Consider the following 27,013-nt stretch of genomic DNA (forward strand, 5'->3'; position numbering starts at 1 on the left):
ATCAGTTATAGTTTCTCAGCAAGCATAGTACATGCTTGGGAACTCTTTTGAAGGAAAATAATCTGATCCACTAAATGTTTTCAAATGTAATTACTATTATATTTTTATGAATACTAGCATTTTATCAACTACTGATGTCAGCATTAATTTTTAGTTTGCAGACATTTAATTAAATGCTCTTTAATTCTGTTTTATTCATTTTTATTTTCATATTTTGGGGTCAATTCTTTTTTTTTTTCAGGTCTCAAAAATTTTTATAGGCCATCTGAAAGCTCCTTGGTCCTAGGCATGGTACAGAAGCTGCCTATTTGATAAAGAGGGCTTGCCGAGGGCGGGAGATAGCTTTCAGTGAATGGCATTTGAAATAGAAACTGACTTAAGCCCAGCACTTTCTCCCCACTAAGGCAGTTTCTGTGGTTTAAGTTCTAAAAACTGGATGGCAGTGAGACGTCCTGAGGCCCAGAGGAGAAGAAAGAGAGAAAGGTGAAAGCGGCTTCTGGGAGACATCACTTTTCTGCCTGTGTCACCCATGGTGGAAATCGTCTTTGAGAAGGTAACAGGACATCTTCTGAGCAAAACTGGTCAGAAACTCCAGATTGAGGCGCATAGTTTGGAGAATCTGCTGACTTTTTTTGTTTTGTTTTGTTTCTGCTAAGGAGTATATCTGAAATGGAGGGTATTTAATTAGAAATCATTCAAGGCCATATAAGGTTCTGGCTGTAGTAAATTGGGGATAATGAGAGATAATACAAAATACAATAGGAAGTACAAAAGTTTGTGTTAGAAACCAGTTTGTCAGTTGCAGAAGAATGAAGTCCTCCTTATGTTGCTAAGAGGACTTAATTAGTATAAGTCAATCTGATAATAAGTAAGTGTCTTAAGGCTTAAAAGGGGGCAGGTATTGTTATCATCCCCACTTTGCAGGTGGGAAAACTGAGGCTGAGAGAGAGTTGCACCTGTTTGTAGGAGTCTTGGCTGAGATGAGGCTGGCAGAACTGGATGTTGTTTGCTATCACGATACAAGAGAAGAGATGAGGAATTCGATATTTTAAGTTCATTGTATTTTTTAAATTCAGAAATGCAGATTTGTTTTCTTTCTCTCTCTCTCTCTCTTTCTTTCTTTCTTTCTTTTTTGCAGTGGCATGATCTCGGCTCACTGCAACCTCTGACTCCCTGGTTCAAGCTATTCTCCTGCCTCAGCCTCCTGAGTAGCTGGGATTACAGGCACGCGCCACCACACCCAGCTAATTTTTGTATTTTTAGTAGAGATGAGGTTTCACCATGTTGGCCAGGATGGTCTCAATCTCCTGACCTTGTGATCTGCCCGCCTCAGCCTCCCAAATGCAGCTTTGTTTTCTTAAGCTTAGCAGAGACATTACAAGCAAAGTGACTTTTAATTTTTACTGTCATGTAGCAAAACTCTCAGAAGACACATATTCTAGGCAAAGTCAAAAAAAAAAAATAAGCAAAGGCCAGGCGCGGTGGCTCACGCCTGTAATCCCAGCTCTCAGGGAGGCAGAGGCGGGAGGATAGCTTGAGCCCAGGAGTTCGAGACCTGCCTGGGTAATATAGCAAGACCCCGTTCTCCACAAAAAGGAAAAAAAAAAAAAAAAAGGCAAAGTCTTAGTGCAATTTGGCCGTAGCACCACGTTAGGCATAAATTGCTCATTTTCACAAACCATGACTCACCATCATGTCAGGAACATTTTCCTCTTGTAAAGCTCTTAGAGCCAAATTGTTAAAGAATCAAGAGGAACCACTTCAGGATATGAGTGATTTTCAACTGGCAAACACTTTGGGGAAGAGAATTATTGTGTAGGAAACAAGTGACATTCAGTTACAAGATACTGACCACAAAGATGTGGAGACTATTCAACATAATGAAGGCTAATGTAAGCAGAATTAACAAGGCTAGGTGCACCTTTTCCCCACAAAAATACGCTAGGGGGACTGGAACAAAAGGAAGATGCTTAGTATAATATAAATCCTCAAGCAGTGGCTCCCGTCTCTGCCTCTTCCCACGCAGCAAAGAGGCCGTGAAGCCATGGAGTCACAAAGCTGAAGAAGACACAACTGCCCCTCTGCAAAGGGCTGTTGTACAGACCACTGACACTCTTTAGATCACACCCTTGTCAGAAAAAGTGTTTCAGCAAGCACTCCCAATGCATGTTCACTGGTTCACCTAAAATTATAATCACAAAGCATACTAGCTAGTAGATTAAGAAACATTTACAAAATAGAAATTTAAAAGGATGAAAAGATGAAATAAATAATTTTTAAAATAATTTGTATTTTTCACTTACCAGTCCAAAAAAAAAAAAAAACCTGTTTATTCGCAGATACACCAGCCTATATTGTTGATAATATTTTCTTTTTCTTTTTCTTTTCCTTTTTTTGAGATAGAGTCTCACTCTATTGCCCGGGCTGGAGTGCAGTGGCACTATCTCAGCTCACTGCAACCTCTGTTTCCCGGGTTCAAGCAATTCTCCTGCCTCAGCCTCCCGAGTAGCTGGGATTACAGGCGTGCGCCACCATGCCTGGCTAATTTTTGTATTTTTAGTAGAGACGGGTTTTCACCATGTTGGCCAGGCTGATCTTGAACTCCAGACCTCAGGTGGTCCGTCCACCTTGGCCTCCCAAAGTGCTGGGATGACAGGCTGACAGGTGTGAGCCACTGTACCCCTGCACCCATCCAACAATATTTTTCAACGTCATTTTTTGAAATTAAATATGCTTCATTATTTTGAAAGTTTTGATTCACTACTTCATGATGAAACAAGGTGAAGGTTGTTTCTAAATGCAGTTTATGTTGATGCTTGCATTTAATAACTATCAATGGTGAAAACAAATGACCTTACGAAGATCCTCAGATCCAAAATGAAGAAAAGCATCATCAGCCAGGCTTGTTAAACCCTGATCCAGAGTTTTCAATTCCACCTACCAGCTATGCAGAAGGTGGTATGTTTATACTGAAGTTTAACTTCAGTATAAAGTTATGCAGAAGTTTATACTGGAATTAACTTGCTAGATTGCCATCTCCCCAAATCGTTCTTGCAAACCAATTAAGCATTATATTTATATTTTTAACAAAAAGATCCAAAGCCTAGTCTTAGTTTGGAAGAATTTTAAACAGGATGGAAAATTCTAACTCTTAAAATGCTTGAGTAGGAGAATTTTTATAGGTGACACAGAAATAGAAAAAACACACGCATCAGATGGAAACATTTCCAAACATCTACTAGGAAGAGATAGATTGTTTATCTAAAAATAACTATTAAGGTAGCATATTCCTTAGTATGAAATATATTTCACCTGCCATTATAGAAATGGTAAACAATGGCCGGGCGCTGTGACTAACGCCTGTAATCCCAGCACTTTGGGAGGCCGAGGCAGGTGGATCACGAGGTCAGGAGGTCGAGACCATCCTGGCTAACATGGTGAAACCCCATCTCTACTAAAAATACAAAAAAATCAGCCGGGCGTGGTGGCGGGCGCCTGTAGTCCCAGCTACTCAGGAGGCTGAGACAGGAGAATGGCGTGAACCCAGGAGGCAGAGCTTGCAGTGAGCAGAGATTGCGCCACTGCACTCCAGCCTGGGCAACAGAGCAAGACTCCATCTCAAAATACATACATACATACATACATACATATATAAATGGTCAACAATTTGAAACAGGTATCTGCGGGAAAAAAAATGTGTAGCACATTTTTTCAGTTTAATAAGTCTTTTAATTACTCTGTCATGAGATAAACAGTGGACCATCCAAATAGTGCAAAACATCTTCATAGTCACTCTCTGTGATGGTTTGTAGAAAGGTCCACAAGTTTTCGGACAGGCTTCTCATTCACAGAATTTGCATCTCCTCCCCTTAAACCCAAGCAGGATTTTGCGATTGCTGTTCTACATGGATCAGAGTGACCTTCGAGCTAAGTTAGAAAACGTCCCAGGGCTTTGCAGGTTTATCTCGGGCCACTTACTCTGGGTGCTTGCAGCCACCATGTAAGAAGTCCTGCTACATTGAGGCTGCCATACAGAGCAGCACAGAGAGAGAGAGAGACATGCCGGAGGAGTGCCCACTGCTCTGCCCCAGCTGCTGCATCTTCACCTGGCCTTCAGATGACTGCAGCCTCAGGAGAGACCTCCAGCCTGCGCTGCCTGCACACTCCTGCCTCGCCGCAGTGGTGAGACAACCAGTAACTGTGGTCTTATCTACTCAGTTTTGGGGAAGCTTGTTATATAACACTAGATACTACACATATATTATTTCATTCTCACAATAACCCCGTGGGTTAGTGTCAGCCCTTTTTAAAAATGAAGAAATTGAAGAATGGAGAGGTTAGAACATCTAGGATTTAGGCTGGGCACAGTGACTCATGCCTATAATCCCAGCACTTTGGGAGGCTGAGAGAGATGGATCACATGAAGTCAGTAGTTCGAGACCAACCTGGCCAACATGGCAAAAACCCTTCTCTACTAAAAATACAAAATTCAGCCAGGTGTGGTGGCACACTCCCGTAATCCCAGCTAGTTGGGAGGCTGAGACAGGAATTGCTTGAACCCGGGAGGCAGAGGTTGCAGTGAGCTAAGATCATGTCACTGCACTCAAGCCTGGGTGACAGAGCAAGACTGTCTCTAAAAAACTAAAAAATAAAATAATTTGTTTATAAAAGAACATCTGGGTCAGGCTCGGTGGCTCATGCCTGTAATCCTTGCACTTTGGGAGGCTGAGGAGGGCTGATCACCTAAGGTCAGTAGTTCGGGACAAGCCTGGCCAACATGATGAAACTCCATCTCTACTAAAAATACAAAAAATTAGCTGGACGTGGTGGCACACGCCTGTAATCTGACCACAATACCTGTGGTCCCAGCTACTCAGGAGGCTGAGGCAGGAGAATCACTTGAACCCAGGAGGTGGAGGTTGCAGTGAGCCAAGATCGCGCCACTGCACTCCAGCCTGGGAAAAACTCTGTTTCAAAAAAAAAAAAAGAACATCTAGGGTTCAGTTTCTTTGTGGTCTCACTCCACAGTTAGAGTGTGGAGTCCTCTGCCTCTCAGCAAAAGAGGACAGAAGCAAGGGTCAAAGGCAGCGGAAGTGATAGATCCAGGTGGGAGACTAGATGTGGGAGCTGGGGGAAGGGAAGCCGCGATAGAACCTCTCCAGTTGTTTTGAGGAAACACAGGAAGAAAAACAAATTTAAGGAGGAAGATTGAGTTTATACATTTTATTTTATTTTATTTTATTTTTTATTTATTTTTTATTTTTTATTTTTTTGAGACGGAGTCTTGCTCTGTCGCTAGGGGCTGGAGTGCAGTGGCCGGATCTCAGCTCACTGCAAGCTCCGCCTCCCGGGTTGACGCCATTCTCCTGCCTCAGCTTCCCGAGTAGCTGGGACTATAGGCGCCTGCCACCTCGCTCAGCTAGTTTTTTGTATTTTTTAGTAGAGACGGGGTTTCACCGTGTTAGCCAGGATGGTCTCGATCTCCTGACCTCGTGATCCGCCTGTCTTGGCCTCCCAAAGTGCTGGGATTACAGGCTTGAGCCACCGCGCCCGGCTTATTTTTTATTTTTATTTTTTGAGATTGAGTCTCACTGTTGCCCAGGCTGGAGTACAGTGATATGATCACGGCTCACTGCAGCCTCAATCTCCTGAGCTCAAGCGATCCTCCCACCTCAGCCTCCTGAGTAGCTGGGACCACAGGTACAGACCACCACAGTCAGCTAGGTTTTAAATTTTTGGTAGAGATGGTGTCTCTCTTTATTGCCTGGGATGGTCTCAAACTCCTGGGCTCAAGTGATCCTCCCACCTCAGCCTCCCAAAGTGCTGGGATTACAGGTGTGAGCCACTGTGCCCCACTGTTTATACATTTTAAATTACATGTTTGAGTGGTCCACAGATACTGCAAAAGAAAGATGGCCCACATGCAGCTGTCAATTCAGGAACTGAGAGGTAAAGTTGAGGCTCTAAACATGGGTTCAGGAATCAAGTGCCTCTGAAGGTGAGATCGTAAAGGAAAGGATGTTCAGCCAGAAGAGGATGGAGGACAAAGGCTCAGGGAGTGCCTCCTTGTTTAGCTGGTCATACACCTTATCTTACGTGATTAAGTTCCCAATGTTTTCAGAATTTAAAAATGTGTGCTCCATAGCGCCTTTGGATGTACAGTGGAAGAATACACTCTCAGAAGCAGGCAACATTTACTAATCTTACATTTGCATAAGGAGTTTACAAAAATATAACAAATCACCAAATTAGCAAGGATTTTTTAGTTCACACTTTAGAAGTACTTCAGAAATGCATGAAAATAGCAGTATGCTGTGTTTCCCAGTGAAGAGCTTCAGAGGCGTAAGCTAGTATCACTTTCTGCGGCAGATGCTGACTGGCTTACTCGACGCCTCTCCATCCTCTTCTAGTGTGCTTTCCTGCTGCAGAGCCTGGGGTGATAAAACCTGTCCTTCCCAAGATGTATTTGCAACTTGAGTTCTAGGAAGTGAGCAGGGAGAGGGTCACAGGGAGAATGGCCTTTCTTGCCAGTGTAATGTTGGAAGATTTCAGTACTTCTGGGACAGCTTTTGGGACATTTTGTGGCCAGTCCTGAGTGCCATAGGTGCTGAGGAGAGAGAGTGGTGGCAGTGAACTTCCTGCTACAACATCGGGGCATTTCTCTTGGCTACTATTGTTCCTGTCTTTGTAGCAACCAAATTTTGGGCCCAGGTTCTCCTAAAGATAATATAAGCTACCCCAATTCTCTAAGTCCCTTTCTTCTTCTTCTTCTTTTTTTTTTCTTTTTTTTTTTTTTTGAGACAGAGTCTCACTCTGTTGCCTAGGCTGGAGTATAGTGGTGGGGTCTCAGCTCACTGCAATCTCCACCTCCCAGGTTCAAGTGATTCTTCTGTCTCAGCCTCCCAAGTAGCTAGGACTATAAGCACGCACCACCACTAATTAGCCCAACTAATTTTTGTATTTTTAGTAGAGATGGGGTCTCCCCATATTGGCCAGGCTGGTCTCGAACTCCTGACCTCGTGATCCGCCCGCCTCAGCCTCCCAAAGTGCTGGGATTACAGGTGTGAGCCACCGTGCCCGGCCAGTCCCTTTCTTAAATGAGCTAGAGGAGATCCCTAACGTATACCAGTTCCATAATAGACTTTACATGTATATTTATTTTCATACAGTAGTAAAACTGTATACCATCAATTTTATCACAGACTGACACATTTTAACAATTTGAAGCTAGATATACTTTTCTAGGATAACTTAGATGAGGTATTAGTTAAGTCCAAATAACATTGGCTCAAACCTGATGGAAGTCTTCTGCTTGACTCTCACTTACTCTTCCAAGCGTAACTGTCTGGGACTGTGGTGGTAGCAGAACAGCATCTGGGACCCCAGTTCCTTCTCTTTGGTTGCTCTGCCACTCCTAGGGTGTTGCCGAGGAATGACATCTGCATGGCACACCCATTTTTCACCAAGTCCCTAAAAGGGTGTTTTCCCCTGGGGCAGGTTTAAAGGCTGGTAGAAAGGCACTAACTCAGGCTCTCCCAGCAAGTTTCTACCCTTGAAGGACTGATGCACTGGAGCAGTGAGTGGGCCCCAAATTGCTCCCTGACCACACGGGCAGTCCCTAAACAGAGATAGTGCAATCGTCATCCAAAAGTTTTAGTCCCAGTGTCCCCAAGTCTCTTCCACATTTCACCTCAACTGTTCTTCCAGTTAGAATTGCATTCGTCTACAGGTATCCAAATCCCCCAAACAGTGGGGATTATTTTTCTCACCAGAAGTCATAAGATAAGTAGCCTGAGCTGGTGTGGTAGCTGCAGGACACTGTTCTCCAGAGCATTTTGTAATGCCAAGGCATCCATGCCAGCGCTATTGCCTCCCTCCCACGTGCCAGCCATGGACAGAGGAGGAGGAAGCAACCAGAGGAAAGGGCAGGCCTTTTACAGGAAAGCAAAGTTTCCCTGGAAATCCCTAGTAAGTACCTGCTCATATCTCTTTGGCCAGAACTGTAACATGTGGCCATACCTAGCTGCAAAGGAGGCTGGGAACTGGTTTTCTCCTGTGGGCTATGTGGCCAGGCCAAAAGAAACCAGGGTTCTGTTAGTAAGAAAAGAGGAAGATGTGTTACGAGCTGAATTATGCCCCTGCCCCCCCAAAAAAAGATATTGGAGTTCTAATCCCTAGTACCTCAGAATGTGACTTTGTTTGGAGATAGGGCCTTAAGTGAGGTCATCAGGATGGGCCCTAATCCAGTATGACTGGCGTCCCTATGAGAAAAGGAAATCTGGGCTGGGTGGTGTGGTTCACATCTATAATCCCAGCACTTTAGGAAGCTGAGGCTGGCGGATCACCTGAGGTCAGGAGTTTGAGACCAGCCTGGCCAACATGGTGAAAACCTGTCTCTACTAAAAATACAAAAATTAGCCAGGCGTGGTGGTGCACGCCTGTAGTCCCAGCTACTCGGGAGGCTGAGGCAGGAGAATCACTTGAACCCGGGAAGCAGAGGTTGAAGTTAGCCAAGATCACGCCACTGCACTACAGCCTGGGCAACAGAGTGAGACTCCATCACACACACACACACACACACACACACACACACAAAAGAAAAGAGGAAAAAAATCTGGCCAGGCGTGGTGGCTCACCCCTGTAGTCACAGCACTTTGGGAGGCTGAGGCTGGAGGATCACTTGAGCCCAGGAGTTTGGGATGAGCCTGGGCAACATAGGGAGACTCCATCTCTACCAAATTTTTTTTTTTTTTAATTAGCTGGGCCTGGTGGCATGCACCTGTGGTCCCAGCTACTTGAGGGGCCGAGGTTGGCGGATCACTTGAGCCCAGGAGGTCGAGGCTGCAGTGAGCCAGGAGAGGAATGGAACAGATTCTCTCCACAGTCCTCACAAGAAATCAACACTGCTGATACTTCCAGCCTCCAGAACTGTGAGACAATACGTTTCTGTTTTTTATGCCACCCAATTTATGGTACTTTGTTCCTGTAGCCTAGGAAATTAATACAAGAGGGAAGACAAAAATTGGGTAGGCAACCCGCAGTCTCTGACACATCTATTTAAAAAAATAGGGTTTATAATCATTCTCAGCAAACTACTGCAAGGACAGAAAACCAAACATCACATGTTCTCACTCATAGGTGGGAATTGAACAATGAGAACGCTTGGACACAGGGTGGGGAACATCACACACTGGGGCCTGTCGTGGGGTGAGGGGACGGGGGAGGGATAGCCTTAGGAGATATACCTAATGTAAATGACGAGTTAATGGGTGCAGCACACCAACATGGCGCATGTATACACGTGTAACAAACCTGCACGTTGTGCACGTATGCCCTAGAACTTAAAGAATAATAATAATAAATAGGGTTTATATTTAGAGCAGGTTTAGGGTCACAGAAAAATGGAACAGAAACCATCGAGTTCCCACAGAGCCCCTGCCCATCCACACACACACACAGCCTCCCTCACTATGTACATTTATTACATTTGATAAACCTACATTGAGACATCATAATTATCCAGTCCATAGGTAACATTCACTTGTGTGTGGGTGTGTGTGACAGAGAGACAGGGTCTCACTATGTCCCACAGGCTGGAGTGCAGTAGAACAATCTCAGCTCACTGCAACCTCTGCCTCCCAGGTTCAAGTGATTTTCCTGCCTCAGCCACCCAAGTAGCTGGGATTATAGGCGCCTGCCACCACGCCTGGCTAATTTTTGTATTTTTAGTAGAGACTAGGTTTCACCATGTTGGCCAAGCTGGTCTTGAACTCCCAACCTCAAGTGAGCTGCCCGCGTGGGTCTCCCAAAGTGCTAGGATTACAGGCGTGAGCCACCGCATCTGGCCAAGAATTCTTGTATTATCTCAGGCAAGGTTAGTCTTTATAGTTATGACACAAAACTATAATCATGGAAAAGACTACTAAGTTTCACTACATTAAAATTATTTTCATGCCAAAAACCATTAGGAGCAATGCCATTTGGCAAAAAACAAACTAGAAAAAAAAAATAAAACTCTTATCACTAACTTTCCCAAAATACTCAGTATCCCTACAAAAAAAAAAAAAAAAAAAAAAAAAAAAAAAACCCTGACAGAATATGAAGACAATTCAACAGAAAACGAAATATAAACATTAAATATAAAGATGCTCAACCCTATTCATAAGATAAATGCCAGTTAAAACCACAGTGAGATATAATTTTTCACCTATTAATGTTCCAAATGTCAAAACCTTTGATAATAGACTGTGTTGTGAGTGTGTGAGGAAACAGGCATGCTTTTTATTAGCAGTGCAACCTCGGAGGAGGGCGATTAGAAATCCAAATTGCAAATGCATTTACCTTTCATCTAGCAATGTCACTTCCGGGAATTTTCCCTTTGTATATACTCACACATTTGAGAAATGACTTACGTAAAAGGATATTCATTTTGGTAATGCTTGTAATAGCAAGATTTGAAACAACCTAAATGTTCATCAATAGAGGGCTGTCTAAATAACGGCCAACTAAAGGAACTCCATGATGCCTAAAAGAGAATGATGAAGCTTACATATTTTAACATTAATTCATCTCCAGGGTATATTGTTATGTGAAGAAACACACCAAATTCAGGGGCTGGGTGTGGTGGCTGGTGCCTGTAATCCCAGCGTGGGAATCAGGGCAGGAGGCCAAGGTGAAAGGATCACTTGAGCCCAGGAGTTCCAGAACAGCCTGGGTAAGATGGCAAAACCCTGTCTCTACAAAAAGTACAAAAAATTAGCTGGGTGTTGTGGCACGCACCCATAGTCCCAGCTACTTGGTAGGCTGAGGTGGGAGGATTGCTTTAGCACGGGAGATGGAGGCTGCAGTGAGCCGAGATCACACCACTGCACTCCAGCGTAGGTGACAGATTGAGATCGTCTCAAAACAAAAATGAAAACAAACAAACAAAACTTTATGGTACTGGTTCCTTGTGATAAGAACTGGGGAGCTGGGAGAAAGAATGGGAAGGAGAATTCACCATTTACTCTTTTGTGAATGGTCCAAATATTGAACCATGTGAATGTATTTCCTATACAAAAATTTAACTTAAAAAAAGGAGTCCCATTACTGATCACATTTTATTGAAACATGGAACTCTCCATTTCCAGCAAGATTAATAATGAGTTGAGAAGTAATAAAATGGCTCCATATACTCTGTAAAGTCTATGGAATGAATAACCAAAACAAAAGTTGTTTTCATAATTTGAAGAATGTTCTGGGACTCAAAGAAAAATATACAGAATCTTCTATAATTAAATTACTCAGAACAAGAAAAATATCAAAAAGCTTAGGATATAAAACTTAAATAATTTCAAATGACAAGTTTCATCTCACTCAAAACACTTTGAAAAACATGTATGAAAATAGCATCACAGGAATCAAACTTTTGATAAAGACGAATTAAAGCAATGTAATAATCTAAAGAATAAAACCAAAGGCTGACTTTTTAAAAAAAACATTTGGCCACATACATGAGTGCAACTAGTAGCCCTAGAAAAGAATACTGACTGTTTCATGCAATGAAATTCCTGACCTTGGTCTTTAACTCCTGGGGATTTTAGTTCTAAAGTGCCTCAAATCCATATTTTTTTCTGCCAGTGTTCCAGTTAAAGCTCTTTCTTCTAGGCTATTTCAGTAAGCTGTCACCATGACTTCATCCCCTCATATCTTTCCCATTGCCGCTGGAATTTATGGCATAAATCTAATGGTCTCACTACCTTGCAAAATGCTTTCATAAGTTACCCATTGCCTAAATAGTAAAGTTCAAATGTTTTTGTGTGACTGTCTTCTTTTTTTGCTCCCCTTCCCCCAAAATACCTTCTCTCCTAAATGTGGAAATTGCTTATTTTATCTTTTTTGGCTATTGGTCTTGGGTGGACACCTGGCTCTTGCCAGGCCAATTAACAGTCTATGCTGGAAATTTCAACTTTGGGACTGAGAGTTCATCTCTCTTTGGATGCCTGCAGCATCCAAAAGTTCAGAAGTACTCAGTGGCTATGTTTTCTGCTAATTAAACCTAAAAATTGGAAAAGTTTAGTTATAAAATAAAGAGAAAATGAAGATGTGCAGAGAAGCTGGACCCAGAGTTGGGAAATTGTGTGCTCAATCCCAGCTCTTCGAGTCCAGTCACATCCTTGTCTTCAAGTCCAGCGAGACAAGTCCGACTCCTTACATTAAAATCCCCGTTACAGGCTGGTTCAGACTGAGTTTCAGATACTGCACCTAAGTCAGTCCTAATCCCACTGCATATGGCAACTTGGCAGTTTAACCACAATCTACCTTGCTAGCTTCACTTCCGTGTTCTGACCACACCTCCATTCTATCACATACCCACACTGACCTAGCAGTCATTCCCCTCAAATTCAACTCCACTCTTGAGCCCTGCAGTGCATTCACCTGGGATGACTTTCTTCCTTCTCCTTTACATGGAGAATGCCTCACATTTACCCTGAGATGCTGCAAAAATGCTTCCACTCATTGTGAAGCTTTTTGATTATCTACTGCTCCCATATCCAAGTCAAAAGACCACTCCATTCTCTGTGGTTCATTGTCCTTTGTAGATGCTTCTTTGATTACACTGATCACATTATATTGTAGAATTCCCATTTGTTCATATACTGTTTTTTAAGTTCTTCAAGGACAGTGTCTATGTAGCTCCACTAACACAAATAGAGAACACATGACCCATACTTCTTAAATGTTTGATAAATCAGGTTATTCCAACAAATCAAATGCATTCCCCCTTGCCACACGGGCTGTAGCAAATGTGCTCCCAAAAGACATGACCAACTTCTTAATATCTGATTAAGAAAGCAGTCTTTCATGAATAATGTCAATTTTGTGTTTGAACACAACAAGGGTAACTTATACGTAAAATAAACTGACCAGGGGAAGCAGAATCAACATCAGAGCCCCCCACATCCCTAATCCTATGGGGTCTAAATCAGTAACTACAATCTTATACCTGAGATGTTGTTCGTTCTCTTTTCTTATACTTTTTATACTTATTCATTCTGTTAAATGCTTTTACTTCTAAATACACATCAACCCCACTTGCACCATTTGCTTTTTGCACCGAAGTATTCTAAAAAAAAGTTGGATTACTAAACCACACAAATGCAAAAGCTATGTTATCAGCTAATTTTAATACTCTGTTAAGTTTTTTTCCTGAAGTTCTTGTATACATTTAACCTCAAATGTACACAAGAAAATAAATTTCCAATGGGTTGCAGGCTTTTTGTTGTTTTTAAGTGTATCAGATATATAACATTATCTGGAAACCAGGAGGAAAAAAAGATTGTTTTATTTTATACTCTACCCAGTAACAAAACAAAGGAAATAGAACACAATTTCTTTGTGGCTAAGCTGGTTTATTGAACTTCATGGGGGAAATGTAACAGTGACACTATTCCACAACAAAATTATTTAACTTTAGATTTCATGAGGAAACATGTATTTGCAATATACTTTCAATAATGCATTGTTATTAACAGCTAACTACATTAGATTCTGGGGTAGTTTCCTTTGGTATTCTCAAATTAAGACTTTTCCAAAACATGTCTGATATTTTAATTATTTTCAATTAAAGGTCATAGTTAAAATAAATTCTGCAGATTTTTAAAATGTGTGATTTTTTCCTTAAAAATTAATAATTAGTTGTTAGATAGCTATCATTTTGGAAGTGATATGCAACAGGCAATGAACTGTTTTATAAATATTTTAAGATATTGAAAGCTTTATCCCCATTCAACTGGTAGGTTCTTTTTAAAAATAAAAACATACATATAAAAAATTAAAACAAATTGTTACAAATGAGATACAAATATTTTAAAACTAATAAATATTAAAGTTAAAAAATAAGTCCTTTCACAGAACTGTGAAGGATACTACTAATTCCTTACAAAAAGAAATAAAGTTACTCTTTTTAAAACCATAATAACAGTAATAAAAAACCATAAATGTGCTTGGAAAGTCTATAAACTTTCTTCCCCAACTTTAGAAAATATTTTGAAAAGCAATAAACAGATTCCCTTCTTTAAAAAAAAAAGTTGTTACATCCATCACAGTTACTACAGCTGTCACTGTTTTATTACAAAAATAGTTATAAATCAAGGTTAATTTCGATACAAGTAAAACAATTTTTAATTTTTAATTCCAGCATGATTAACAAAAATGATCTCCCTAAATGCAAATAAAGCCAATTTGAGTTCTAATACTTAAAATGGAATAATCACTTCCTATAATTATTATTTTCAGTTAGTTCATTTAATAGAATTACCTTGTCTTTATATTTAAATTATCCAGTTAGGACCACCATGATGATTAAACAAAAATCTTAAACTAGATTAGATTACATTTTTAATTGATTTCCCACATTCTGAAAATATTTTAAGTACAATAATCTTTTGGCTTAATTTCCTCCAAAATTATTAAGGACAGCAATCTATCAAAATTAGTGAATGTGAACACTTCGGTTAAAAGTCATGGCTTACATTCCATTTACGTAAATAGTTTAATATGTAAGCTTGCTATATTTTATGTGCAAAGATTTAAATTCAAAATAAAAGTATTTAGGTTAAAAAACTTTTTGAAATATTATTTCCATCACTGAAGGACAGACATTTTTCAATATCTAATTTATTTTTCAGACTGAGGAGGAACAGCTTCTTGTGACCATAAAATTTAGATATCTTAAAAATTGATACAACACAATACTATTACAGAAATACATGTAGACTAATAGCAATTAGAGTTGTGCCTTCACAGCTACAATCCAAATGCAAGTTCATTTGTTAACTTGGCAGTTGTAATTAAATTTATTGGAGTTGAAGGGAGAGCAAGAGATACCATACCAGATACACCGCTTGAAATTACTAAAGGCCAAGTAAGAATAGGTCTCCTGTGTTAGCTAGAAGCTATGTTTACCTATTTTCCCCCAAGTTACAACTCTTCAGATGCTTTCAGTTAGTTTTACACTGTTTAAATATACCAAAATAAAATATAAAGCACCTATGTCACTTTATTTGCCTTAAAATCTGACTTATTTTTGCATATTTTAATAGGATTTAGTAAGAAAGCAATTTGACCAGGTATGGTGGCTCACACCTGTAATCCCAGCACTTTGGGAAGCTGAGGTGGGTGGATCATGAGGTCAAGAGATTGAGAACATCCTGATCAACATGGTGAAACCCTGTCTATACTAAAAATACAAAATTTAGCTGGGCGTGGTAGCACACGCCTGTAGTCCCAGCTACCCGGGAGGCTGAGGCAGGAGAATCACTTGAACCTGGGAGGTGGAGGTTGCAGTGAGCCGAGATCACGCCACTGCACTCCAGCCTGGAGACAGAGCGAGACTCCGTCAAAAAAAAAAAAAAAAAAAAAAAAAAAAGAAAGAAATAACTCTTTTAAAAATAACAATGATTTTTGTAGATCTGATAAATATTAATTAGAAAATCAAACATCTAGAACTCTTGGAAAAGTCATTCTTTATGGACTGGGAACCAGGAAACATTCTGTGCCTTCTTATCCCACTGGAACTAAAGTGTTAGCTCTAAAACTACCAATAATAACAAAACTAAATATGTTAGTAAAACAAAGGAAGGCCAGATGCAGTGGTGAGTACCTACAGTCCCAGTTACTGGGGAGGTTGAGGTGGGAGGATTGCTTGAGCCCAGGAGCTCAAGGTCAGCCTGGGAAACATAGCAAGACCCTGTCTCTACCAAAAAACAAAAAAAGTACTCTGGGGAGAGGCAAATACCAGTTTTTACCCTATTAAGAACACTTCCCATTTAAAGGACATACTATTAGGTGTGTGCTAAACCTTTAATATTTTATTCCAATCCTAGGAACACAACATGGAACGGTTACTGATTCTTTATTCCATCATGTTCTCGTTTGAAGCTTCCTTCATTGGGCTCTAGATGGAGAGATGTTCAGATTCATCCTATCTTTGCTTCATTTTCAATCTCACCTGAAAACCAACTTTTCCTGTGTTGTCACAGTGACAAACTTAAGTAGATACAAAATACAAAAGTGTGACAATGACAAACAGCAAAGTGTCAAGATGACCCATTACAGTTGAGATTAAATCTTATGACTTATTACTGTCATACTTGAAAAGTATTTCTTTAGCCAAAATTAGGTAATATAATAAAGACTGTTATTTAGCACCAGCACGTCGTTGCAGGCTTTGGTTCAGGCTTCAGGATAATTTCATTATCAGGGGGTTGACTAAGCATTAATGGTTTGTGGCTCTTAAGCTTATGAGCCAAGGTCATAAATATAGCTTCCACGTGGTCATTATCATTGGGGTTTTTAGCAGACGTTTCAAACAAAGGCATACTGTGTGTGTCAGCAAATTTTTGTGCCAAGTCTGTGGGTACCTGAATGGCACTTCTCAAATCACATTTATTTCCAACAAGAATCCGTGGTATATCATTGGCTAGCAAATGTTGCTTGCATTCTTCTATCCAAGATGGTAGGCTATGAAAACTAGCCATGTTGGTCATATCATACACGAAGACAACAGCATGTACATTTCTGTAGTAGTGCTGAACCATGCTCTTTCTGAATCGTTCTTGTCCTGCTGTGTCCCATAGCTGGATCTAAAAATGGGAAGAAAAAGAAGAAAACTGAAAATCTCATTCAAATTATACATATCAAGAAATGTAATCATCTTGCACTGTCTTTATTATCTCGTCACTTAAAATATTTTGATTTCTCCCTTCCATAATGTCTTTTCAGTGTTACCTATGGGATCCAGACTTCATGATACCAGTTACCTCATAATTAAATTATAATACAAGTGTCGGAACAAATATTTCAATACAGGATTTTCTAAATTTCTGTAAGTCCAATTTGTTTAAATAAAATTATACCTCAAAATTTTATTTTAAAATGTTGAGAAAAATATATCAGGTGTTAACATGTTAAGCATTTAGTTCCTGTAAATTTGGTTACTATATACTCCTCTTTACCTTTCACTAGTCTAATTTAAAATATTAAACCTAGGAAAGATGTTGTTATGAGATCCAGCCTCCAAACAAACATACATGTATGTGTATGTCTATGAAATCCAGGCCCCCTTGAAAATTTAAGAAGGCTAGAAAAAAAGCAAGAATAAAAACACTCAACATACAATTAAAATGCTTAAAACTATAAATGTCAAAACTTACTACAAAGCTACAGTAATCAAGACTGTGAAACTGGCCTAAGATTAAACACATAAATCAATGGAACAGAACTGTGGACCCAGAAATGAACCCATGTATCTATAGTCAACTGATTTTTAACAAGATTACCAAAACAATGCAACAGCAGGAAAGATTAGTCATTTCAATAAATGGTGCTGGACAACATGCAAAAAATGAGGCTGGATCCCTACCTCACACCATATATAAAAACTTAACTCAAAATGGATCAAAGACCTAAATTTAAGAGCTAAAACTTTATAACTCTTTGTAACCCTGAATTAGGCAATGGTTTCTTAGATATGATATCTAAAGCACAAGCAACCAAAGAAAAAAATAAACTGGACTTCATCAAAATTAAAAATATTTGTGCAGCCAAGTATGGTGGCTCAGCACTTTGGGAGTCCAAGGCATCAGGGTCACCTGAACCCAGGAGTTTAAGACCAGCCTGAACAAATAAAATTGGAGGGTGGAGCAAGATGGCAGAATAGAAAGCTCCACCTATCATGCCCCCAACTCCCCGACAAGGACACCAAGTTAGTAACTATCTACACAGGAAAAAAAAAAAAAAAAAAAAAAAAAAAAAAAACAACTTCATTAGAACCAAAAATCAGGTGAGCACTCATAGTACCTAGTTTTAACTTCATACTGCTGAAAAAGGAACTGAAGAGATAGAAAAAACAGTCCTGAATTGCCAACACCCACTCCCCGCACCCCCAGCAGCAGCGGTGTGGTACAGAGAGCTTCTCTGGGCACTGGGAAAAAGAGAACACAGCAACTGTGAGGCACTGAACTCAGTTCTGTCTTGTTAGAGCAAAAAGGAAAACCGGCCAAACTCAGCTGATGTCTACCCACAGAGGGAACATTTAACCCAGCCCCAGCCAAAGGGGAACCACCAATCCCAGCAGTCCAAACATGAGTTCCCACAAACCTTGCCTTCTGTGTCTCCAAGTAAACTTGAAAGGCAGTCTAGGCCAAAAGCATTGCAATTCTGAGGCAAGTCTTAGTGCTAAACTAGGCCTAGAGACAGTGGACTGAGGCAGGCAGGAGACATACTAAGACTCCAGCTGGGGCAGCCAAGGGAGTGCTGCCATCACCCCTTCCCTAACCCCAGGCTGCACAGCTCACAGCTCCAAAAAAGACCACTTCCTTCCATTTGAGGAGGAGAGGAGAGATGAGAGGACAGGACAGGAGAGGGAAGAGTGGGGACGACACTGTCTTGATCTTAGATACCAGCTCAGCCATAGCAGGATAGGGCACTGGTCAGTTGTGAGGTCCTCATTCCAGGCCTTAGCTCCTGGATGACATTTCTAAATACATCTTGGGCAGAAGGGAACCTGCTGCCTTGAAGGAAAAAACCCAATCCTGGCAGCATTCATCACTGCTAAATGAAGAGCCCCTGGGCCCTGAAAAACCAGCAGCCATACCCAGGCACTACACTGACAGCCTTGGGTGAACCTCTGAGACTTGCTGGCTGCAAGTGAGACTCAGCACGTAATTAGCTGTGGCGGCTATAGGGCAAAACTCCTGCTTGAGAAAAGCAGAGGCAAAAGTAAAGGGGACTTTGTCTTGTACCTTAAGTACCAGCATGGCCACAGGGGGGCTTGTGGGGTCCCAGATTTCAGGACTTGACTCTTGGACAGCATTTTTGGACCTGCCCTGGGCCAGAGGGGACCCCACTACTCTGAAGGGTAAGGCCCAGACCAGGCAGTATTCATGACAACCTGACTTAAGAGCCCTTGGACTTTAAGGGAACACTGGTGGTAGTCTGGCAGTACTCCTCATGGCCTGAGGTGGCAGTGGCTACAGGTGGGAAGCTCCTCTCTTTGGAAAGGGGAGGGAAGAGTGGGAAGGACTGTGTCATGCAGTTTGAGTGCCAGCTCAGCCACAGTACAACAGAACACCAAGTAGACTTCTAAGATTTTTAACTCTAGTCCCTGACTTCTGGAAGGCACTTCTGGACCAATCCAAGACTTCGGGAAACTTGCCACGCTGAAGAGATGGACACAGGCCTGGCTGGCTTTGCCACCTGCTGATTGTAGAGTCCTAGGGCCTTGAGTAAACACAGGCAGTAGCAAGGGAGTGGTTACAGCAGGCCTTGGGTGAGACACATTGCTATGTTGGCTTCAGGTCTAGTACAGTCTAGACCTAGTGCAGAGGCAAAAGTAAAGGAGACTTTGACCTAGTGCAGTCATAGTGGTGGTGGTCACAGGGGTGATTGTGTCACTCCACTCTCAGTATTAGGTGGCTCAGAACAGAGAGAGAGAAAGAGAGACTTTGTATGTTTGGAAGAAAGGGAAGGGAGCAAGCGTCTCTGCCTGGTTGAGAATTCTCCTGGATGTTGTCTAAGACCATCAAGGTGGTACCCCTACAAGTCTTCAAGAACCACAGTGTTACTGGGCTTAGGGTAACGCTTAAGGCAGATACAGCTTAGATCATGACACTTAAGTCCTTTCAAATGTCTGAAAAGCCTTCCCAAGAAGGACAGCTACAAATAAGCCCAGACAGTGAAGACCTAACCCTTCATTGTCCAGACACAGAAGAATATCTACTAGCATTGACACCATCCAGGAAAACATGACCTCACCAAATAAACTAAATAAGGCACCAGGGACCAATCCTGGAGAAACACATATGTGACCTTTCAGAAGAGGATTCAAAATAGCTGTTTTGAAGAAACTCAAGATAACACAGAGAAGGAATTCAGAACACTACCAGATAAATTCAATGAAGAGATTCTTGAAGAATGCATCAGAGTCCTTTAACAGCAGAACTGATCAAGCAGAAGAAAGAATAAGCAAGCTTGAAGACAGGCTAATTGAAAATACACAGAAGAGACAAAAGAAAAAAGAATAAAAAACAAGGAAGCATGCCTACAGGATCTAGAAAATAGCCTCAAAAGGGCAAATCTAAGAGCTACTGGCCTTAAAGAGAAGGTAGAGAAAGAGACAGAGATAGAAAGTTTATTCAAAGGGATAATACAAAAAACTTCCCAAACCTAGAATAAGATATCAAAATTCAAGTATAAGAAAGTTATAGAACGCCAAACAGATTTAACCCAAAGAAGACTACCTGAAGGCATTTAATAATCAAACTCCCAAAGGTCAAGAATAAAGAAAGGATCCTAAAAGCAGCAAGAGAAAAGAAACAAATAACATACAATGGAGCTCCAATAGGTCTGGTAGCAGATGTTTCAGTGGAAACCTTACAGGCCAGGACAGACTGGCATGATATATTTCCAACTGCTGAAGAAAAAAACCTTTTACCCTAGAATAGTATATCTGGCAAAAATATCATTCAAACATGAAGGAGAAATACTTTCCCAGACAAACAAAAGCTGAGGGGTTTGATCAATACCAGACCTCTGCTACAAGAAATGCTAAAGGCAGCACTTCAATCAGAAAGAAAAGGACATTAATGAGCAATATATAATCACTCAAAGATACAAAATTCACTGGTAATAATAAGTACACAGAAAAACACGGAATATTATAACACTGTAACTGTGGCGTGTAAACTACTCTTATCCTAAGTAGAAAGACTAAATGATGAACCAATCAAAAATAATAACTATGATGACTTTTCAAGACATAATCAATACAATAAGATATAAACAGAAACAAGAAAAAGTTAAAAAGTGGGAAGGATGATGTTAAGGCATATGGTTTCTATTAGTTTTTTGTTTGTTTATATAAAGAGTGTTAACCTGTTATCAGGTGATATGGTTTGACTGTGTCCCCACCCAAATCTCATCTTGAATTCCCATGTGTTGTGGGAGGGACCCTGTGGGAGGTAACTGAATCATGGGGGCAAGTATTTCCTGTGCTGTTGTCATGACAGTGAGTAAGTCCCAAGAGATCTGATGGTTTTAAAAAGGGGAGTTCCCTGCACCAGCTCTCTTCTCTTGTCTGCTGCCATGTGAGACACGCTTTTCACCTTTTGCCTTGATTGTAAAGGCCTCCCCAGCCACATGGAACTGTAAGTCCAATAAACTTGTTTTTTTTTAAAATTGCTCAGTCTCAGGTCTTTATTAGCACCATAAAAAATGGACTAATACATCAGGTTAAAATAATGGGTTACAAGATAGTATTTGCAAGCATCATGGTAACCTCAAGCCAAAAAATATACAATGGATACACAAATAATAAAAAGCAAGAAACTAAATCATATCATTGGAGAAAATTACCTTCACTGGAGGAAGACAGGAAGGAAAGAAAGAAGGAAGGAAGAGAAGACTATAAAACAACCAGAAAACAAATAACAAAATAACAGAAGTAAAATAAAATACCTAGGGATTAACCAAAGAAGTTAAAGATCTCTACAATGAAAACTATAAAACATTGATGAAAGAAATTAAGGCGTACACACACAAGAATGGAAAAATATTCCATGTCAATGGATTGGAAAAATCAATATTGTTAAAAAATGTCCATAGTACCAGATTAATTTACAGACTCAATGCAATCTCTATTAAAATACCAGTGACATTCTTCACAGAAATAGAAAAAACAATCCCAAAATTTATATGGAACCACAAAAGACTCAGAATAACTCAAACTCTCCTAAGCAAAAAGAACAAAACTGGAGGAATCACATTACCTACCTTCAAATTGTACTTCAGATCTGTAGTAACCAAAACAGCATGATACTGGCATAAACACAGACCTGCAGACCAATGCAACAGAATAGAGAATGCAGACACAAATCCACACACCTACAGTGAACTAATTTTTGACAAAGTTGCCAAGAACACACTGGGGAAAAGACAGTCTCTTCAATAAATGGTGCTGGCAAAACTGGGTATTCACATGTAAAAGAATGAAACTAGACCCCTATCTGTCGCCATATACAAAAATCAAATCAAAATGCATTAAAGGCTTAAATCTAAGACCTCAAACTATGAAACTACTACAAGAAAATATTGGGGAAAATCTTCAGGACACTGGTCTGGGCAAAGAGTTCTTAAGCATTACCCCACAAGCACAGACAACCAAAGCAAACATGGACAGTGGAATCACATCAAGTTAAAAAGCTGCTGCGCAGCAAAGTAAATAAAAAAGTGAAGAGACAACCCACAGAATGGAAGAAAATATTTGCAAACTACCCCTCTGATAAGGGATTAATAACCAGAATATATTAGGAGCTCAAATTCTATAGCAAAAAATCTAATAATCTAATAAAAAATGCGCGAAAGATTTGAACAGACATTTCTCAAAAGAAGACATACAAATGGCAAACAGGTATACGAGAAGGTGCTCAACACCAACAATCATCAGAGAGATACAAATCAAAACTACCATGAGATATCATCTCATTCCAGTTACAATGGCTTGTATCTAAAAGACAGGCAATGACAAATGCTGGGGAGGATGTAGAGAAAAGGGAACCCTCCTACACTGTTGGTGGGAATGTAAATTAGTACAACCACTATGGAGAACAGTTTGGAAGTCCCTCAAAAAACTCAAAATGGAGCTACCATATGATCCAGCAATCCCACTGCTGAGTATATACCACAAAGAAAGGAAATTAGTATATCAAAGAGATATCTGGACTCTTATGTTTTTTGCAGCACTATTTATAACAGCTAAGATCTGGAAGCAACCTAAATGTCCAACAACAGATGAATATATAAAGAAAATGTGGTACATATGCACAATGGAGTACTATTCAGCCACAAAAAAAGAATGAGATCCAGTCATTTCCAACATCATAGATGGAACTGGAGATCATTATGTTAAATGAAATAAGCCAGACACAGAAAGACAAACATCACATGTTCTCACTTATGTGTGGGATCTAAAAATCAAATCAATTGACTTTATGAACACAGAGAGTAGAAAGATGGTTACCAGAGGCTGGGAAAGGTAGTGGGGTTTCAGGGTAGGGGAGATGGGGATGGTTAATGGGTACAAAAAAAATAGAAAGTATGAATAAGACCTACTATTTGATAGGCAATAGGATGACTATAGTCAATAATAATTGTATATTTTTTAATAACTTAATGTAATTGTTTTTTTTTTTTTTTTTTGAGACGGAGTCTCACGCTGTTGCCCAGGCTGGAGTGCAGTGGCGCGATCTCGGCTCACTGCAAGCTCCGCCTCCCGGGTTCCCGCCATTCTCCTGCCTCAGCCTCCTGAGTAGCTGGGACTACAGGCGCCCGCCACCGCGCCCGGCTAATTTTTTTTTTGTATTTTTAGTAGAGACGGGGTTTCACTGTGGTCTCGATCTCCTGACCTTGTGATCCGCCCGCCTCGGCCTCCCAAAGTGCTGGGATTACAGGCTTGAGCCACCGCGCCCGGCCTGTTTTTTGTTTTTTTTTGAGACAGGACATTGCTCTATTGCCTAGGCTGGAGTGCAGCAGCACAATCTCAGCTCACTGCTGCCTCGACCTCCTGGGCTCAAGGAATCCTCCTGCCTTAGTCACCTGAGTAGCTGGGACTACAGGTGCGAGCCAATATACCCGGCTAATTTTTTTATTTTTTTGTAGAGATGGGTTTTTGCCATGTTGGCCAGCTGGTCTAAACTCCTCAGCTCAAGCGACCTGCCTGCTTCAGCCTCCCAAAGTGCTGGGATTACAGGCATGACCCACTGCATCTGACCTGAATTGTTTGTAACTCAAAGGATAAATACTTGAGGGAATGAACACCCCATTCTCCATGATGGGCTTATTTCACATTGCATGCCTGTATCAAAACATATAATGTACCTGATAAATATATACACCTATTATGTATCCACAAAAACTTTTAAAAATTTTTTTAAAATGAAATCAAAATATTCCATTTAAAAAAAAAAAAAAAAACAGTCTGAACAACATAGGGAGACCCTGTCTCTTAAAAAAAAAAAAAAAAAATACCGGGGGTGGGTGGAGGGCCAGGCACAGTGGCTCGTCCCTGTAATTCCAGCACTTTGGAAGGCCAAGGCAGGCGGATCACATGAGTCCAGGAGTTCATGGCCAGCCTGGCCAACATGGTGAAACCCCATCTCTACTAATAATACAAAAATCAGCCAGGTGTGGTGGCAGGTGTCTGTAGTCCCAGCTACTCGGGAGGTTGAGGTGGGAGAATCACTTGAGCCTGGGAGACAGAGGCTGCAGTGAGCTGAGATCATGCCACTGCACTGCAGTCTGGGCGACAGAGCAAGACCCTGTCTCAAAAAAAAAAAAAAAAAAAAGGTTTGTGCTTCTAAGGACACTATCAAAGTGAAGAGACAACTCACAGAATGGGAGAAAATATCTGCAAATAAAATATATCTGAGACCAGACATGATGGCTCACGCCTGTAATCCCAGCGCTTTGGGAGGCTGAGGCGGGCAGACTGTCTGAGTTCAGGAGTTCCTTAAGACCAGCCTGGTCAACAGGGCGAAACCCCGTCTCTACCAACAATACAAAAAATTAGCAGGGCATGGTGCATGTGCCTGTAGTCCCAGCTACTTGGGAGTCTGAGGCACAAGACTCGCTTGAACCCGGGAGGTGGAGGTTGCAGTGAGCTGAGATCGCGTCACTGCACTCTAGCCTGGGTGACAGAACAAGACTGTGTCTCAAAAACAAAAAACAAAACAAAAAACAAACAAACAAAAAAGGAAAAGACCCTTGAAATTCTATATTTAGCATTTAGAAAGATATTTTGGTAATAAATTGGATGACCTATATAAAAGCTATCCAAGGGAACTAGAGCTGATTTTTTTCTCTTTTAATAACATTTTCTGTAACTCAGATGTTCAAGCATCACTTCATTAATGAAAAATGACTTATGTTTTAAGCAAATTATATTCACAAGATAAAAAATAAAAAGCACACAAAAAGGAAATATACCAAAATATTAACAATGCTTGTTTCCAAGGTGACTTCTCCCTTTATTTCTACTTTTCTATTTTCCTTAACAGACATGCATGTCATTTATAAAAACAAACTAAAAAAAAAAAAAAAAAAAAGATTACACAGAATTTAGACCTGCCTCAAAGAACTGTGGATGTCCTCAAGAAATGTAAGCGGTAATGATAAATGTTAACCCCAGGCCGGGTGCAATGACTCACACCTGTAATCCCAGCACTTAGGGAGCCTGAGGTGGGAGGATTACTTGAGCTCAGGAGTTTGAAACCAGCTTGGGCAACACAGTGAGATCCTGTCTCTACCAGCTTGGGCAACACAGTGAGACCTTGTCGCTACTTTGTTTCTACCAGTAAGACTCTGTCTCTTAAAAAAAAAAAAAAAAAAGTGAGCTGGGAGTGGTGGCATGCACCTGTGTTTCCAGTTACTTAGGAGGCTGAGGTAGGAGGATCACTTGAGCCCAGGAAATCAAGGCTGCAGTGAGCCATAATCGTGCCACTGCACTCTAGCCTGGGCGACAGAGTGAGACCTTGTCTCCAAAAAAAAAGAAGTTTTAACCTTAAGAAAACCCTTTGTTTTTAGATGAGACTGACTAAACAATATTCCTCTTCCTATTCCCTATTTAATAAATGGTGCTGGGAAAACTGGCTAGCCATATGTAGAAAGCTGAAACTAGATCCCTTCCTTACACCTTACAGAAAAGTTAATTCAAGATGGATTAAAGACTTAAATGTTAGACCTAAAACCATAAAAACCCTAGAAGAAAACCTAAGCAATACCATTCAGGACATAGGCATGGGCAAGGACTTCACTACTAAAACACCAAAAGCAAAAGCCAAAATAGACCAATGGGATCTAATTAAACTAAAGAGCTTCTGCACAGCAAAAGAAACTACCATCAGAGTGAAAAGGCAACTTACAGAATGGGAGAAAATTTTTGCAATCTACGCATCTGACAAAGGGCTAATATCCAGAATCTACAAAGAAACAAATTTACAAGAAAAAATCAAACAATCCCATCAAAAAGCGGGCAAAGGATATGAACAGACACTTCTCAAAAGAAGACATTTATTTAAGCAGCCAACAGACACATGAAAAAATGCTCATCATCACTGGCCATCAGAGAAATGCAAATCAAAACCACAATGAGATACCATCTCACACCAGTTAGAATGGTGATCATTAAAAAGTCAGGAAACAACAGATGCTGGAAAGGATGTGAAGAAATAGGAACACTTTTACACTGTTGGTGGGACTATAAACTAGTTCAACCATTGTGGACGACAGTGTGGTCATTCCTCAAGGATCCAGAACTAGAAATACCATCTGACCCAGCCATCCTATTACCGGGTATATCCTCAAAGGATTATAAATCATGCTACTATAAAGACACATGCATACATATGTTTATTGCGGCACTATTCACAATAGCAAAGACTTGGAACCAACCCAAATGTCCATCAATGATAGACTGGATTAAGAAAATGTGGCACATATACACCATGGAATTATGCAGCCATAAAAAAGGATGAGTTCATGTCCTTTGTAGGGACATGGATGAAGCTGGAAACCATCATTCAGAGCAAACTATTGCAAGGACAGAAAACCAACACCACATGTTCTCATAGATGGGAACTGAACAATGAGAACACTTGGACACAGGGTGGGGAACATCAAACACCGGGGTCTGTCGTGGGGTGGGGGGAGAGGGAAGGGATAGCATTAGGAGAAATACCTAATGTAAATGACGAATTAATGGGTGCAGCACACCAACATGGCACATGTATACATATGTAACAAACCTGCACATTGTACACATGTACCCTAGAACGTAAAGTATAATAAATAAAACAAAAACAAAAAAACAATATTCCTCTTCCCATCAATCCTGTTCAAAATTCTATGCTTTCTAATCATATCAAGTCTTCCAGAACAGAGAGGTATGAAATTACCCCTTTTTTCTTTTTATTTTTTT

At 40.6% G+C, this 27,013-nt stretch overlaps 2 protein-coding genes across 18 annotated transcripts in view; one reads left to right on the forward strand and one right to left on the reverse strand.

The window, feature by feature from the left end:
• The window catches only part of NDUFC1 (NADH:ubiquinone oxidoreductase subunit C1), an 829,703-nt gene that overhangs the window by 624,487 nt on the left and 178,203 nt on the right, over positions 1-27,013 (forward strand). Inside the window, exon 1 of one of the 17 annotated variants that reach the window (XM_050790286.1) lies at positions 9,212-9,221. The exons of 15 other annotated variants lie outside the window; for them this stretch is intronic. The gene's annotated coding sequence lies outside the window, so the exon portion shown is untranslated. Of the gene's footprint in view, positions 1-9,211; positions 9,222-18,809; positions 18,814-27,013 lie in introns of those variants that run through there. One more of the 17 variants, XM_050790291.1, reaches the window with a different exon arrangement.
• The window catches only part of RAB33B (RAB33B, member RAS oncogene family), a 312,558-nt gene continuing 298,918 nt past the window's right edge, over positions 13,374-27,013 (reverse strand). Inside the window, exon 3 of the mRNA XM_050790260.1 lies at positions 13,374-16,625. Coding sequence (XP_050646217.1) covers positions 16,185-16,625 — 441 coding nt within the window. The 3' untranslated portion in view covers positions 13,374-16,184. The remainder of the gene's footprint in view (positions 16,626-27,013) is intronic.

This window comes from Macaca thibetana, chromosome 5 (assembly GCF_024542745.1).
Source record: "Macaca thibetana thibetana isolate TM-01 chromosome 5, ASM2454274v1, whole genome shotgun sequence".
Lineage (NCBI taxonomy): Eukaryota > Metazoa > Chordata > Mammalia > Primates > Cercopithecidae > Macaca > Macaca thibetana.